This window comes from Schistocerca piceifrons, chromosome 2, assembly GCF_021461385.2.
Source record: "Schistocerca piceifrons isolate TAMUIC-IGC-003096 chromosome 2, iqSchPice1.1, whole genome shotgun sequence".
Classification (NCBI taxonomy): domain Eukaryota; kingdom Metazoa; phylum Arthropoda; class Insecta; order Orthoptera; family Acrididae; genus Schistocerca; species Schistocerca piceifrons.
This window is the reverse complement of record NC_060139.1, coordinates 628,973,542-628,989,457: the sequence shown is the minus strand read 5'-3', so window position 1 is coordinate 628,989,457 and position 15,916 is coordinate 628,973,542. Positions and strand designations below refer to the sequence as shown.

Here is a 15,916-nt window from a genome sequence, read left to right as displayed (position 1 = left end):
GGTAGACTCCAATTTAGTGAAACGATTCTGCTGCAGGCAGAATTGGTACCAGATGCCCCAGTGGTAATTGTGGTACATGGTGGCATTCCTTACAGTGGCTCACATAATTTCTAACAGAATGGTAGAGACCTGGCCATTGATACATACGTCTAATTCAGTGTAGAATCTTTATAAATTCTAGATGTTGGAAATTCTTGAAAATACTCCAGGGTCACTGGCTGCAGATGAGCTGGGATGATGAGCAATCATTGCTGCCCTATCAAATCGTAGTTCCTCTTACAGAATGTTACATTTATTGATTGGAATCCTCCTTTGGTTGGTTTCTCATTTTTCAAGGCTTATATGGTTTTCATCAGTGCTGGAGCTTCCCTCTGTTCGGCAGTAGGGTGTCATTTGATACAGTGATGACTGAATTTTCATCCACACTGCGTTCCTCTAAAGGACAACTTGAAAGGCAGTCAGCATTCTTGTGTTTGCGTCCAAGGCGATGATGTACTCCTGTAGCCCAAGTTCTCATCTCATCAGTCGACCAGATGGATGCTTTAGGTGAGTCAGTTAGCATAGATATGGTGGTCTGTCACAGTGAAGAATGGTTTGCCAAGTGAATATGGTCAGAACTTGTTGATGGTCCAAATAACTGCAAGGCACTTTTTATTGGTTGTAAAGTATTTTTATCTTAGGCTTGGAAAGTGGCCATTTCAGCACCTTCCTGTATTTCTGTTAGAATTGCCCCTATTCCAAAACCACTAGCATCAGTGTAAAGTTCTGTCCTGGCATTCTCATCATATAACTCTAGAACTGGAGGAGATGTTAGAGCCTCCTTAAGGACAAGGAAAGATATTTCTTGTGCCTCGCTCCAGGGAAATTTTGTCTCCCTGCAGTGTTTCATGCAAGGGACATGCATTGACACAGAAATCTTTTATTAACCGCTGGTACTACAAGCACATTCGGAGAAAACTGCTAACATCACAAATGTGCCGAGGAGTCAGTAGATCTGTAGCTACTCTTATTTTCTCCGGATTGGGTTGGACTCCACAACCATTGACTAGGTGCCCCAAGATTTTTGTTTCTTGGGTGACAAAGAGGAACATTTTCTTATTCGGTGTGAAAACTGCAGTTGGAAAACACTTCAACATGGCTGTCAGTAGGCTTAGGTGTTCTTCAAATGTCACTGCAAAACTATGATGTCATTCAGATACGAAAGACATGTCATCCATTTAAAGTGTAGAAGCAGGTTGTACATCATACGTTTTAATGCTAGTGAAGCACTACCCATTCCATACGACATAATTTTGAGATCGTAGAGGTCAGCCTCTTCAACCTCAATTTGCCAGTAGCCTGGCTACATGTCTATTGTTGAGAAATACTTTGCTCGTTTCAAGCAGTGAAGTGTGTCTTCAATGTACTGCACTGGATACACATGTTTCTTCAAGGCCTTGTTCAGTCATTGGTACTCAGTGCAGAAATGCCATGTGCCATCCTCCTCCTTTACAAGGACCATTGGAGATGACCGAGGGCTCTCTGAATGTTCAGTGATGCTGTCTTGCTGTATCTTCTCCACTTCCTCCTGGATTGTCCATTGTTCAGCCAGCAATGTTCTATATAAGTGCTGACTGATTGTTGGTGATCTCCATTGTTGAGATGGCATTTTATCATGGGCTGCTGTCCCTTCTCCACTACGGGGGCTGAAACCCTCCGAAAACTAATGGAGAACGGCTATTAATCTCTGATGTTGTCCCTCAGTTAGGCCAGATGTTATTGGCAGTTCAAGTGTAACATCCTCCTCTGCCTTGCCTGTAGCGATAGCAGAGTGTGATCCTTTGCCGATGACACCAAGTTGCCCTTCCTAAATTGGTTTGGCTATTACTATGCATGTATGTTTAGGGTTGAGTTGTGGTTTCCTGTGACAATTAGTGATCCAAAATTCTCCTTGACCATACTCAATGCTTGTGACTGTTGTTGGTATGTAAATTTCTTTTGTGAACTTGAGTAGCTTCTTCCAGCCAACAGAAGCTTCATAGTTTCACTGTGCAACTCAATTCACAACCGGGACTCTTCTTGTTTATGATGGTGGAGCAACAATGTCTTCAAATCGAACAATGCCCAGAGCAATCTTTATCATGTGTGCTTGCTGGAACATCTTCATCGATCTGGAGCTATCTTCCACAGTCTATGCATCTTGTGATACCTGAAACAAGTTCAGTCCAAGAATAACATCATGGCTACATTCTGTTATGACAACAAATTGGAAGGACTTTGTCCTACCGTTCCTAGTTATTCTTGTCATCCATGTTTCTGTGGCCTGGATGTGTTTCCCATTTGTGACCCTCTGCACAATTGTTTTTGTATCTCAGAACATAGTCTTCTTTAGTTGGTGATGATAAACATTCAACATTACAGAAAAAGAAACTCCTGATTCGACTAGCTCCGGGACTGGTTGGCCATTGATGATGATGTCAGTGAAATTTCCTATCATCGTGGTAACTGTCATCCATGGAGGATTTACAGCTGACAGCCTCATCTCCATAGGTGATCACCCTGCTTAGTTTTCTTGAATTTGATAGCTAGGCGAGCAATAGGCATGTTTGTACAGTTATGGGAAACAGCTGTGGTGTGTTGGGGAATGACGTCATTCAGGATACAGTGATCAGCTTTGGCTCACAGGTAGACTTCAGTTGTCCCTAGATGACTGGTGTAAAGAAGGCTGTTTTGATGGTTGACGTCTTGTGGCATAGTTGCCAAACATTTATCTTTTTTCTCTAGTGTAGTGCACAATTTTTCCATGGTGTTTACGATGAAAACAAACTATTGTTTTACTTGGTGAAGGAATTTGTTGTACCTGCTTTGGTCGCATGCTGGGTTGTCATTTGAGGGCAGTGGTGTAAGTTCCAAGTTGGTAGAGTCCATTCTTCATGGCGCATTCAACTGGTCGTGATTGGCGCTATAGACTGCCTCATCCTCAGCACACTCTGTTACTTCCTAGCATATCGGGTCACATTCGTGACTGTCTCTTGTGTACTTGGCCCGACATTTCTGATTCCCATACATTGCTGTATCTCTTCTCTTACCATCTGCTGTATGAGAAAAGTACATTAATGGTGGTATTCCACAAAGGACTATGTAGGGATTACATTCGGCAGTCAGTCATTCCTCATTTCTCAATTCTTTTCTGTTCCATTTCCTCGATTTGCTGGCACCACTGAATGAATTCCTCTATTACTTTGACTTCCTTTGTCTGGAGAGCTAGGTACATGTCTTCTGCTACCCTTTTTTGAGTATATGGTATTTTCAGCTTTTGTCACGTTTGAATTCACAATGTGGCTTAGGGCCAAAACTTGATATATGTGCTACTGTGTCATATTTTCATAACATTGGGCTCTGTTCTTCAATTGTTCTCCTACTAAATGGACTTGCTGCTGATTATCGCTGAACATTTTCTTCAATTCAGACTGGGATTTGTCCCAGGTATTGGGCATCTTTTTATTATTGTGGAACCACTGCTTGTCTGTGCCGTCTGAGTAGAAGCACACATTTGCCAAACACATCAGGTCGTCTCCCCTGTCGAATTTTGCGACTCGATCAAATCCTTTCAGTCATTTCGTCGGGTCCTCACCAGCATCTCTGGAGAACACTGATGGATGTCTGATGTGCAGCTGACTTACTGCTGACTTGGAATCCATTGGTCTATTGAATATAGGGACCATAGGAACAATGTACTGCTTGCCTGCATTGTGGTTCCTGTCCGTGTGGGTGACGGTTTTTGTGTTGCCTGTTTGGAGATGTTTTGAAGTACCTAACAACGTCATGTCGAAACCGTGATCAAGTCCGAATCGAAAGGCAGGATCATCAGTGAAGCAGGATGGGACTGCTAAGTGCTGCACATTTGTTACTGATACCAATGTACAGACAGAACATAATTGATCTCCTGGATGGAACAGTGAATTTATTTATACAAACATTGAATATTCCAGAGTGCTAGTATCTATAGAACCATTGAATTTTCCAGATATACAGACATAAGATATTTCAAGAATGATAATTATGAAAAACAATTAATTACTGTTTGTTGAGTTTTGAACTGGTGACCCCACCACACCAGCCAGTGATGCTTACCACTACATGACATTGCCTGTATCAGTGATTGCAGCAGTAACAAGTACCAGTATAAATCTTTGAACTGGTGACCCCAGCACACCAGCCAGTGATGCTTACCACTACATGACATTGCCTGTATCTGTGATTGCAGCAGTAACAAGTACCAGTATAAATCTTGGTATATTTGAACAGAGTGGTCCAAGGAAGCCCAGATATAAAATAAAACACTGGTAGGTCCAGGCTGGAATAAGAGATAATGACAATATGGAAAGGAACACACACACACACACACACACACACACACACACACACACACACACACACACAAATATGTGATTGTGTCTGAAGTGATCAGCAGTCTACTGGGGTGAATGTTGTGGGTAAGGTGGAGCATGGGACAAATAGTGATTGTGGGGGAGGATGCTAGAGCTGCATATGGGACTGTGCAGGAACTTGGTGGGGGACAGGAAAGTGCAGGAACTTGGGGGGGGGGGGGCAAATTGGGTCTGCTAGGTGCTGCATTGGGTGGTTGTGGGGAGGAAGAGTGGGAGCAGGAAGGGGGGAGGAGAGAAGTAGAGAAGAGGATAAGATTGTTAGTGAACTGGGGAGATAAAAGGCATGTGTGTACTTTGGTAGGAACAGGGAAGGGTACAGCTAGGTGGAGGACAGTGGCTAGTGACATTTGAGGCTGGGGGGTGTGGTTGGGGGTGGGGGGGTTGTTTACAGGAATGAAGGTTGTGCTGTAGGCAGAGTTCTCACCAGTGCAATTCAGAAAATCAGGTGTTTGTGGATAGTGTGGTGTCACCGCCAGACACCACACTTGCTAGGTGGTAGCCTTTAAATCGGCCGCGGTCCGGTAGTGTACGTCGGACCCGCGTGTCGCCACTATCAGTGATTGCAGACTGAGCGCCGCCACACGGCAGGTCTAGAGAGACGTCCTAGCACTCGCCCCAGTTGTACAGCCGACTTTGCTAGCGATGGTTCATTGACAAATTACGCTCTCATTTGCCGAGACGATAGCAGTTAGCATAGCCTTCAGCTATGTCATTTGCTACGACCTAGCAAGGCGCCATTATCATTTGCTATTTATCTTGTGATGCATGTGCCGTCAGACCGATGTTTACCAATTATGGATTAAAGTTAAGTATTCCAGAAGCTACGTACTTTTTTTAGTAGACTCAACTCCTTTAACTGTTCCAGACCTCATGCCAGCCTGCGTGAGCTTAAACGTGTGCCTTTCGGCTACCTCATAGTGGCTTGGCTGTCTTGCCAAGTCACAACAGATAGAATTCAGATGGTACAGGCTGTGAAGCAGTCATTGGGTAGCACTTTCAGCAAGTGGCTGGTCCAGCTATCTCTTAGCCATAGTCTGACAGTGGCCATTCATGTAGACAGGCAGATTGTTGGTAGTCATGCCCACTTAGAATGTGGGACAGTGATTGCAGCTAAGTTTGTACATCACTTGGCAGCTTTCACAGGCGTCCCTGTCTCTGATAGGGTAGGAGATTGCTGTGACATGACAGGAGAAGGTGATAGTGGGAGGATGTAGGGCACAGGTTTGTTCCAGGGATATGATCCATGGGGCAAGGGGTTTGGAGCAGGGCTGGAATGGAGATAGACAAGGATATTACTTAGGTTGGATGGCCAGCAAAATACAATTGCAGTGGGGATAACAGGTGGTAATTACTAGAGTAAGTGAATCAGTCACATTCTGTGCCACAGTTTCAACTCTCTGTCATCCTGCACTTGAATGAGAAATATCCCCCCTCCCCTCACAGTGGTATTTTGCTGCCCACCCAACCTAAGCAATATTCTTATTTCACTCTGCTCCACCTCTGCTCCAAAGCCCGTATCTCATGGCTTGGATCATTGCAATAGACCTACATAGTAGATGTGTGCCATATATCCTCCCACTACCATCTACTCCAGTCTTTTCAGTCATCTGCTACCAAAACAGAGGCAAGCCCATCTGTGAAAGCAGCCATGTGATCTACAAAGTAAGCCCCGTGTGTGTGTGTGTGTGTGTGTGTGTGTGTGTGTGTGTGTGTTTTCTATTTGTGAGGAAAGACTTTAGCTGAAAGCTAAATTTTTTTATTATTCCTTTCACTGTGCCTGTTAGTGACTCAATGCTGCCTCTGTGGAGTGAGTAGTAGTCTGTGGTTTCCATATTGTTGTTAAAGTAAAGTAAAATAAAATAAAAATCTAATGTTTAAGTAATATTAAATGTGTATCTTTTCTCTTTGTCAGTGGATTGGTAAAAGGATACCATAGACAAATCGTCAAATATGTTTAAGAATGGGAGAATTGCATGCTAGCCCACAGTGGAAAAAAATATGTTTTTATTAATGATCTTTGTGTAGATTGAGCAATTTCTGTTTGGGAACAAAGTAGAAAAAGAAGGGAAAGGAATTGGATCGGATTGGAAGAAATATATAAAAAAAAGGTATACAGTTAAAGCTGAAGAACGGACCTATCACTCTTCACTCAAGATTTCACTGTTAATTCTTACTTTTTAACAGAGTAACCTTTGTACATCTTTGATGTATGTTGTTTTTCTTGTATATGTACTGCAAAAAACAAGTATGTGGTTTCAAATGATTCCAATTACAGAATTCATATTTTCCTCCATGTACATTAATGGTTTTTGTTCAGTATCCTGTCAAATCAGATATTTTGTTGTTCATTTGTGCACTTTGTTAAGTCACTGCAGTAATTTTCGTAATTTTCAAGGTTTCACTACAATTTTGTGTGTATCCTGTTCTTTATTTTTACAGACACTTTATAGACTGGGCATAATTGAACCAATGCGTATTCAGACTTATATGTGGCCAGCAATTTTACGTGGTTACAGTGTTGTAATGGTGAATCCAGCTAAATCTGGAAAGACACTTTCATATATTGTCCCATTGATATCATTTCTTTTTCGGAAGAACTTGTATGATGATGTAAGTACAAACCTTTATTATATATTTTTCTAGATAATCTAGGAACATACTTTTAAAATAATCTTGTTGTTATTTTTTATTTCAGTATTACATTGTTAAGCTTCATAATGGTATACTATTAGCAATGAAAAATGTGTTTTGTTGGAAACAGTAATTTGCATCATTAATGTTGTTACATGAAGAAATCTTAGTCAGTTATGAAGATTTGATCAGTTGTTTTAGTGTCTCCAACATGATGAAGTCTCACCAAGCTCTCCATAACTATATTTAAAATTGTTTTATTTGAAGAAAGATTTCAGGCCTTTTAAATATCTTCCTATGATGTAGAAAGCCAGTAAATCCAGGCATGTTTCTTGCTTTGTCACTACTGGGTGAATCAGAAACAATTCCATGCCTAGAAATGCTAACTGTTTATTTTGTGCCATAAAATTTAATTATATTGAATATAGAAAATCTTATAATGCAATTCCATATATGATGATTGTGTTCATTTGTAAACTACATGTTTTGACTTGAAAATGTCATGAGTAACATCAGGAATGGAATGAGCAGAAGCACTAACAATTGGTACTAGGTTAAGTGCCTTCTGCCAGGCACTTAACAGTGGTTTTCAGTGTGTCAATGTAAATTTAGATATGAGACATTGCACAGTATTGTAATATGTTTCATTTCTTTAGAGTGTTACCTGCCTGTTTCCTTATTCTGCCAGTATCTCTCATCTGTGGTCATAAACCATGTGTTGTTTCCATCAGTTCATTGTGCACTATATTATTAGACTCCTTTCATTAATCCTTAACTATGTATGTACAAACAGAATTTTTTTCTTTTCATTGTGTAACAGTCATGAATAAATACAGGGGTAGTACAAATCAGAGGAAAAATAAATACATAAACAATTCCCTTCATTTTTACAGATAGACAACGTTGTTTATTCTCATAGAAATTTATGTCATTGGAAAGAAGAAACTTAGCTCTATTTTTCTACAAAATTGTCATTTTTTTCTATGCATTTTTGTAGACAGTACTCCAGTTTCTGTATCCCCATGTTGTAGAATTCCACCACCAACCCACTGAGGAAGCATTTCTCCTCTTCTTTGACTTCGTCGTCACTCTGGAAGTGTTGGCCACCCAAGTGTCTCTTTAACTTGGGGAACAAGTGATAATCACTAGGTGCAAGTTCCAGACTGTAAGGTGGGTGGGGCATGACAGTCCAACCAAAGTTTATGAAAAGTTTCTGGGTTTGGTGGGAGACATGAGGTCAGGATTTATCATGAAGCAGCGTTACACCTTCTGCCAGTCATCCGCTCCAGCGATTCGGGATAGCTCGCCTGAGTTTTCGTAGTGTTACACAATAACTGTCCGAGTTGATTGTCGTCCCTGGTTCCATGAAATCGATCACCAGTATCTCCTTACTATCCCATAACATAGTGGCCAATGACTTTGCCAGCTGAAAGAGTTTGTTTGAACTTCTTTGCAACTGGTGACCCTGGGTGATGCCATTGTTTGGATATGTCTTTCATTTTGGGAGTGGAATGAAACACACACACATTTCGCCTCCCGTAACAACGGCGACCAACAACCTACCTTATCTTCTTGACACTTTTGAAGAAACTGGTGAACACATGAAGGCATTTCTCCTCATGTTCTGCAGTCTGCACACACAGTAGCCATCAACTGCAACACTTGTGACACCCCAATTTTTCCATCACAGCTCTTCCAACTGTACCATAAGAACTCCCAGGAATATGAGCAACAGACAGTGATCCTCCTGTTTTGAAACACTTCGTGCTGGATCATCTCAATAACTGCCTCTGCAACTGAAGGTATTCCACTCTGCTCTTAATCGTGGACCTCCTCCTGATCGGCACTAAATTCCCTGCGAATGTGTTTCTAAGGTGCACCTGTCTAGCAGTACAATCTGCTGTCAGTGGTCATTGCTTGGGGAAGCCAATCAACAGTGTGCCTGAATTAACGCTAAAACAGAAGTTATTTGTTTGCTTGGAAATGGAGTAGCAAGACATTTATTTGGCAAGAACATTTTATATATTACCACTGTTGGAATTAGTTTATGTTGTGACAAACTCCTACCTTTTCTTCCTGTGGAATCCAAAACGTGGAGCCTTTCTTCACATTCAGTCATTGTGAACAGCTGAGTGCATGGTTGTTTGGCCAAAGACACACTCTCACTCACTGCATTAAAGGTTAGTCACTTTGTTGGCCATAGTCAGTTTCTGCATCAAACGAGTTGAATGACTTGTTTTGAGATAAAAGGCATATGTGTTGTACTTGTTTTAAATTTCATCTACCCCATAAAAGCCAAAGGTTATGGGATTTGGAACTTCAAATTTTTCTATCACAGGTGATTTTATTAATATAAAATTACTGTAAATTACAGGTAGTAATCAACTTTTGCTGCAAATCAGTGTTAATGATGTTTGTCTTCAGGCTGAAAGGAAGAAACATGAGCTTTTCTGCAGTGAATATCTGGGTGCTGTCTGTGCAGCATATTCTCCTGATCTGAATGTTCAATAGTTCCTGTTCTCTATATGCCTTTACCCCACTTGTTCCCATCCCATTCCGCATTTCTGCACATACCAGCTTTACACTGCTCCCCTTTCCTTTATATGTCACCATATCTCACTTGTATTTTTCTTTCCTTATTTTTCACCATATCTCACCTATATCTTTTCCTTTTCATATTACATATTACACCTCAGCGGTTTTACTAGTAGACCCATACACTCCCTCTGCCTGAGGTGCCAGTCACCTCTCTTAAATACATCTGGATGTTATACATTATTATGATCCTTTTTAGCCTTCCTCCTGAAGTTTTTTTTGCACCCATTACATACTTTCCCTGTCCCCACACTCATTTGAGAACTTGCATTTTTATTGTAAACAGTAGAGTAATGGTGATGGGTGCTCACCCAATTCAGGCTGCAGCAGTGGGAGAGAACCACTTGGACACGTGTATGTGCATATGTGTGTGAGTGTGAGCACTCTGAAAAAGAACTTTATCTTAGCGCTGTAGCAGATTATCCCCCCTTACATTTGTGCTAGGTACATATCTACTTCTTCCTCCTCATCCTCTGCTTATCCATTAATGGATGTTGTTAGCCACTCAGTGCATCTTTATTGTGTTAACTGTGATAAGTAGTATGTTCCATAAAATTTCAGGCATGCAGCCACATAAATTCAGTTTCTTCTTCTAATATTTTGGCTGAATACCATCCAGACAACTTCAGAGTGAGCAAAGGTGACTAAAGCTCTAGCACTTGCTCCGTCCTTTTAAACCCAAGGACCGAACCACTGCGTATGTGGCCAAAGATATCTTTGGCCGCATACACAGTGCTTCAATCCTTGGGTTTAAAAGGATGAAGCAAGTGCTGGAGCGTTAGTCACCACGGCTCACTCTGAAGATGGCTGGATGTTATTCAGCTGAAATATTAGAAGGAGAAGCTGAATTTATGTGGCTGCACTCCTGAAATTTTATGGGACAGTCTTTGCGCCTTGGAAACGTGAAGTGGTAAGTAGTAGTTGATATGCTATATAACTAAGGTAATCTTCTTTGCCCTTTTCTTCTTTATCATCAGCGTTCCCATATATTACCAACTATAGAAGTATATATTTGATGTTCTGTAACATACATTCTAGACCCACACTTTTTTCTTCTTTCAGACATTGTTAACATTTCTTGCTGTCCACAGTATTTTGAGCATTCTGTAATAAATCCTCATTCCAAAGACCAAGATTTTCTTTTTTGTGTCATATTTAGTGTCCATCCACCAGAACTGATAGAAATACAGACCAGATGTAGTATACTACAAGTCAAACTCTGAGATTTAGGTCTCAGTCTGCACTTCTGAGATATTTCTTGAATTTTATGAAAGCATTATGAGCATTCAATGTGCAGCATTTTATTTTCTTGTACCTTCTTCAGTCCTCACAGAGCCACATTCTGAGGCACTTAAACTTGTCTATTATTTGTGTCAAGGAGCTGTAGAATCATAGATTTTCGCTCGTAAATGAGTTGTGCTGTTGTGTTACAGTCATAACAAGTGTCTTCTTGGTGTTGATATTCAGACTTTAGATATCTGCTGTAATCTCCTACTCTTTTGATGAAGGTCATCTAAAATCATCAACAATCAATACTGTATCAACAGAAAAGTAAAATGTTATTGATAATGAAGAGTCTATTAGCCTGTATGTCTTTTTCTATATCTCCAGGTGCTTCCTGAAAGATACTCACTGAGTACAAATTAAATAACAGAATGTATCCATGTCAGGCTTCTTTACACCTATTAATAGGGGTCAATGACCCCATTATCAAACTTAACCAATGCTGTCTGATTCCGATATAAATTCTCTGCATAGCAGATGTCTTTCTGACCTATACCTATTCTTCTGAGAATTTCTATTAGTTTGTGACTTTATACTCTGTGAAAAGGTTTTTCATAATCAATAAAACATAGGTGTAAATTTTTATCTTGATCATAGCAGTTTGGCACTAGAATTTGTAGTGTAATTAAATCTTTGAAGCATACCTAAAGCTTTCCTAAATCCAAATTACAACTCACAGATGGATTTTTCGCATATTTCATATAATCTTTGATGGATGATTTTTGGAAATATTTTCAAGGAATGATTCATAAGACTAATGAGTCTAAGGTCCTCAAATTTTCACAAATTCCTCTTTTTTGCCAAGGAAATGAAAGTTGATAACCATTGGGGAGAATAATGACCTGTACCATAAATTACATTAAAAAGTTTTTGTCAGACATTATACATTCTTCGTCAAGAAATTTAATGAGTTTTATGGGAATTTCATGAGGCCTATAGCTTTATTGGTATTTGAGGTCATAATTGGAGGTCCTGTTAGATTATCATTTCTACAAATCTCAAAATTTGCTCTGCCATGTGCAAAGAGGCTCCTAATATAGTCTTTCTAGACCTTTTTTTTCTCCATAATATCAAGGACTATTTTATTAACTTTGTTGACTGTCAAGATATGTTTATTCTTCTGTAAATCCCAGTAATTTCTTTTAACATTTTATATAAGTTTAAATCATCATGTGAAGCATTGCAGGCTTTCAATTTCTTCACATTCTTGTTGTAATGATTCATTTTTTGCTACTCTAATCTTTGACCTTAGAAGTTTCTGAATATTATTGTCATTAGTTAGATCTTCTTGGGTTCTGTGCTTTCAACATTCATTCATCAATGAAAGTTATCCATTTCTTTTTTTGATACCCTTATCTTATCTGCAGCAGTGGTTATCATAATGTTATTCATCTCTTCCCGAACTTGGAACAGTTTTCTTGATCAGTCAGAGGTGTCACGGTTGTCACTATTTTACTGTTGATATCCATGCCCACTTCACTTTTCAGTTCAGGTCGTTTGAGTTTTTTTATTAGCTGTCTTCTTTTGTGGAGTTGTGTTTTACGAATTTTGCTTTTAGAGGGGCTATGAATAGTCTGTGCTCAAATCATAAGTCTGTGTCAGGACAAGTGGATGCTCTTGTGACTGATGTTCCAAAACACTTATTGATTAAATTACGTACTTTCTGGTTGTGAACTATATTTTCTTTGTTGTCTACTAGAGATATCCATGTAAATAGTTATTGAGGTAGTAATCTGAACCAAGTATAAGTGACTGTGCCAGTGTTGTAGTGGTCACACTGGTTATCATCAGATCGCTGAAGTTAAGTACTGTTGGACTTCGCTAATACTTGTTTGGGTTATTGTTGGGGTGTGCCAAGTGCTCTTCACAAGGGGGTTGCACTCAGCCTTTGTGAGAACAATCGAGGAGGTATGTAATTGAGATGTAGTGGCTCTGGTCCCAAAAACGGATAACATTCAGGAGAGAGGGGTGCTGTCCAATGCCTCTTCATATCTGCATCCAGTGACGCCTATGGGCTGAGGATGATAAGATGGTCAGTTGGTACCATTGTGCCTTCAAGGCCAATTTGGATCAAAGTTTGTTTGGGCGATCACCTCTCTCATTTCATGCTCGTGAACCAAAATGTCCTGCCAGAGCTTCAAATCTCCTATTTCCCAGTTTAGTGTTGAAGTTTCTCATTATTAATTTCATGTAGTTTTATGAGTTTAAGTACTACCTTGATTTGATCACAGAAAGAGAATAGGAAACCATGTTTCTCACATGTTTTTTGAAAACATTTTGGGAAAACAGTGATCAATTTATCAATTGTGCTTAGAAAAACAGTCTAGATCACACACACATCACATTTACTGGTGACCGGCTTCAGTTCCAAGGCAGACCATCTTCAGACCATACTTTGCAGTATAGCATACTATAAATGTAGAGGGACATCAAGTTGAAATATATACAGTGTAATGAAAAAACATGAAGTGGCATTCAAATTTGATGTGTGGAGATGGACCCATGGAGCAGGCAGAAGTCTCCAGATGCTGTCAACTGCTGGAGAAATGATGATGTGATATGGTTAAATAGCAGCAGATCCAGCCCTAGTCATCTCCACACGTCATTTGTAAGCAATAGAATGAATGCTTATTCAATACATGACAAAAACTTTGGTTACTAACTTAAAATATCTATTTATAGTATTGGCTGTAAGATTAACCACAATTATATTTGTGATGCAAAAAATAACAACATAAAGTAGCATACAGTAAAAAGCTGATAACTTATACTTCTCTCTATGGGACAGTACATACACTTAGGGTGTAATTGGTTACTTAGTAACAAGTATAACATGTACGCAGAACTTTTTTCACCACCTAACTTACGGTATCTATTTACAACATTGGCCTAATTTCATTATTGGAAGTTTACACCATAAAATATAACACATTAAAATGAAAATTAACGTAAAATAAGAAGCTAAAACATAGCTATTGTACTGCCCTCTACAGGACCATCTGCATGTACAGGATGCTGCCAGTTATTTAGCAAGGTGCAGCTTATCGATAACTGTCAAAGATGTTGCAATGTAATGAAGAATATCTAGCTGGTTGCTAGTAGACATGGAAAACCTCTGAGTATTGTTTGCAAGTTTACTGGCACACAAGAAGAGTTGTAAAAGCTTGTTTAGCTATTACATAACTCTATTCGCTACTCAGTTTATATGAAAAAGGGGTCAAAACAGCTGTGAATTAGCCCAACAAATCTCTCGCATTGACATACCACAAGATGCAGATTTTGCATGTTTTGATATGAAAAAATTATACTCTAATATGTCTGCTTTTCAAACTAATGAAATCACACTAGCCTTCAACTAGTTCTCTTTTAATTGGAAAATATACATCAGAAAGATGGTCTGGCAAGTGGAACAATGCTTGATATCTTTATGAATTTCATCGGCACTAAATTTTTTGAAAGTAATTCTGAAATTGCAGAGAAAATCATATAGTATAAAACTTTGGAGATGATAGTATTATTTAATATAAGGGCCCAAAGACGATACTGATGCTGTGTTACATAACTTGAACAATATTCACTGCAATCTGGTTTTTACAGTGGAGGATGAAAAAGACAATAGTATAAATTTTGTAGACTTAACCATTTCAAAATGTGCAGGTAAACATCAATTTGCAATATCACAGTTGCCACAGGTTCTGGAAATCAGAGAAAATCAGGGAATTTCAAACACATCAGGGAAATATCAGGGAAATTTGAAAAGAAACACCTGAAAAATCTTGTTTTTATCTCTGTATATGAAATGGTTTGTTTACTGAGGTGTCGTGTATGGTTGCTGACTGGGTGCAACTGAGTACCTTTCAAGAGGCCTTCTTTTCTTAGGTTATTTCTGAAATCAGTGAAGGTATTTTAAATCTGTCTTGCAACTCCAAGGAAATATGCTTCTCTGTCACCAATATGTTTTGTTTTATTGAAATAAAATAACATCACTGGTCCTAATGAAAAACACATACCATTTGGCTTGCTTCCTACATCTAAAAACAGTTCATTACAAAAGATGTTGATTTTCGATCTTAAGATTTTTGCTCACATCAGGCCCTCAGGGGCTCATACACAGCATTCATTTGCTGGGTATGAACTTGGCGAACCCAAGGTTCCTGAGTGGGGGACTGGAAAGTGCCTCCAGTCCCCTGTCACCTAAGCTCTGGGCATGCTTCAGCTACCACCACGTGGTGTGGTGGTGGAACATTGTGTGTCTCAGGGAATGGGGATCTTGGCTTGACTGCCCAGATTGCAAGTAGTGTTTTTATGGGATGCATGGCTGTTGAGGTGGAACAGTGGCTAGCGAGCAACCTGTGGGGAATATGGCGCACCTCAGTTGTATAAGACTTACTAAGGCACGTGGGGCTCTGTCTGAGTGGATCATTATTTCCCTAGCAGCTCGTGGGACCGAAATGAATCATCCAAACTTTTTTCCCCTCTCCCTGCAGAAAGGGTGGACCACTGGAAGGTACCAACACCCAATCTAATAAGAGGGCTCATGTAGGCAGTCCTCCTGATTCAGTCCATAGTAACAGAATGCGTGCTGTTTCGCGGAAAGTGTTTCTTATAGTTTAAAGAAGAGAGGGTAGTTGTGAGAGAGTTTCACCATTTTACGTACAGAAAGGCTTAGAAGTCATTGCTGGCAGCTTAAAATGTGTTAAGCGCTTGCGCAATGGTGCTCTCTTGGTTGAAACATCTAGCTCCTAAAAAGTAAAAAACATTCAGAAAGCTCCTTGCCTTTGGGAATATGCGATAGAACTAAAATTGCACAACATCTTGAACTAGAGCAGAGGTGACTTGCAGGTATCTAGTTGACATTCCCTGAGAAGAACTGAAACGAATGGTCCCAGCTAGGTATTGCTGATGCACAAAATGTTATGAAAAGGGTGGATGGTGAACTTGTAAAATCAGATTACCTTTAACAGCACCAAACTGCC

The 15,916-nt window shown here is 39.8% G+C and overlaps 1 protein-coding gene across 1 annotated transcript in view; it reads left to right on the top strand.

The window, feature by feature from the left end:
- Positions 1 to 15,916, top strand: part of LOC124776894 (putative ATP-dependent RNA helicase TDRD12) — a 451,178-nt gene that overhangs the window by 203,499 nt on the left and 231,763 nt on the right. Inside the window, exon 8 of the mRNA XM_047252081.1 lies at positions 6,870 to 7,040. Within this exon, the coding sequence (XP_047108037.1) occupies positions 6,870 to 7,040 (171 nt within the window). The remainder of the gene's footprint in view (positions 1 to 6,869; positions 7,041 to 15,916) is intronic.